This window comes from Stegodyphus dumicola, chromosome X1 (genome assembly GCF_044657685.1).
Source record: "Stegodyphus dumicola isolate Sdum_Otavi_A_Nest chromosome X1, ASM4465768v1".
Lineage (NCBI taxonomy): Eukaryota > Metazoa > Arthropoda > Arachnida > Araneae > Eresidae > Stegodyphus > Stegodyphus dumicola.
The window spans coordinates 230,724,987-230,727,056 of NC_140780.1; the positions used below are offsets into that span (position 1 = coordinate 230,724,987).

Consider the following 2,070-nt stretch of genomic DNA (forward strand, 5'->3'; position numbering starts at 1 on the left):
CTCAGATTGTTGGTAATGTGCAAGCTCCCCTCTTAAGAGTCGTGACAGTTACCGGAAAAGATGGTGATACCGTAAATGTACAATACGACAGACCGCATTATGTACCAGTAGCGAGAAATTCATTTAATACAATCGAAATGGAAATCCGGCTCAATTCGGGTGCATTCGTTCCTTTTGAGAGGGGTAAGTTAATTCTTGTGCTTCATTTCCGAAGGCGACAAATCCTATAAATATGACAACAGAAGAGGAAAAGTTTTATTTGTAAAAAAGACATCAAGATGCTCGTACCATACGAATGTTGTACTCAAAATTATGAAAATCATTATCAAACCGGCTCGGGGCTTCCTTATTACCAAGGTCAACCCTATCAAAAGGGCTATGGTCTCGGTGGATTTTTTCGCAGTCTATTTCGCTCTGCTATGCCTTTGTTTGTGAAAGGAGCCAAAACGGTGGGAAAAGAAGCTTTGCGCACCGGAGCTCTCATCGCGAATGATGTGTTGGCAGGTGAAAACATTAAGTCTGCTGCTAAAAAAAGAGCCAAAGTGGCGGGAAAAGTATTAGCGGCAAAAGCTATTCGTAAAGCCCAGACCATGGTTGGTAGTGGTAAGTATAAAAGGAAGCGAAAACAATCAAAACACTTCATTTCTCCGAAAGCTGTGAAGCAGAAAAGACGTGATATTTTCGATTCATAATGGCTTTTATTATGAAAGATTCCCTTGAATGTGTTAAATCCGAATTAGAACTTTTTCATTTACCTGGAACTCAAGCGGCGACTCAAAGCGGTCAATGGGTTCAGTTTCCTCCTCTACCTAATGTATTTGACGTAAGTCCCGTAGAATTCCATATTTTAGGCAGTGGAGAAGATTATATTGACCTGTCACAAACACAATTCTACGTGAGAGCGAAAATAATAAAAACGGATGGTTCACCTCTGGATAAAGATGCTAGCATCGGCCCAGTAAATTTGTTCCTGCATTCTTTATTTTCTCAGGTGGATGTCACATTAAACGAACGACTGGTGTCTTCTTCTAGTAACACATACCCCTATAGAGCTTACATTGAAACTTTGCTCAATCACGGATATGATAGTAAAACTTCAAAACTGACAGCTGAAATTTATGACAAAGATCTAGAGAAGCGATCTTCCTTTTTCAAACTGAGTTCTACTGTTGATATGATTGGTGGCATTCATTTTGATTTATTTCATCAAGAAAGGCTTTTATTAAATATGGTGGATGTTAAATTAACTCTTATCAGAAGCAAGCCGGAGTTTTGTTTGCAAGGAAAAGCAGGTCATAAAGTGGTTTTAGAACATGTATCTCTTTTCGTGAGAAAAGTGCGTGTGAGCCCTGGAGTTATCCTAGGTCATGCCAAAGCATTAGAGAAGAGTAATACCAAGTATCCTATTAATAGAGTATTATGTAAAGTCTATTCCATTCCTCAAAATAGCATGTCCTTGATACAAGACAATGTTTTTGTTGGCCAGATGCCTCAAAGAACTGTAATTGGATGTGTTGATAATGACGCTTTTCACGGAAATTTTGCCAAGTCACCATTTGAGTTTAAACATTATTACCTGAATTTCATTGGAGTGTACGTCGACGGACAGCCTGTGCCTTACAATCCACTGGACCCAAATTTTGGTAACAACAATTATATTCGAGCTTATCATAGCCTATTTCTCAATAAATCCCAGCAAGATAAAAGCATTTTTATCTCGTGAGAAGACTATTTACAAGTGTTATGTGCCTTTTAAAGAGACACAATAACACAAGATTTTCCTATCAACCTGACCTATAACCTAATCCAAAAAAATCATTTTTGCGTTCTGTATTAACCGGATTAACCCTGAAATAAAACTAAGTAGTGGACTGGTGAAAGACATGAGCAGAAATAAACATACCATTGACTGATCCAGTAGAATATGATTATTTATTTAGCTCTTAAGCAATTTATATTTTAGAAAATTTTAACTAGTTAGGGAGAAATAATTCAATAAAATAAAAGGTATACTTTAACAAAATAAACTCACAATTTTCCTTCAAAACATTCTGCAATATCAAACATTAT

General features: G+C 37.0%; 1 protein-coding gene across 1 annotated transcript; it reads left to right on the forward strand.

Annotated features, from left to right (window-relative positions):
* Positions 1-691: 691 nt before the first annotated feature.
* Positions 692-1,723, forward strand: LOC118204144 (uncharacterized protein F54H12.2-like). Its single transcript, XM_035376466.2, has one exon. It carries the CDS (start codon positions 692-694, stop codon positions 1,721-1,723), a length of 1,032 nt encoding a protein of 343 aa, XP_035232357.2.
* Positions 1,724-2,070: the final 347 nt, after the last annotated feature.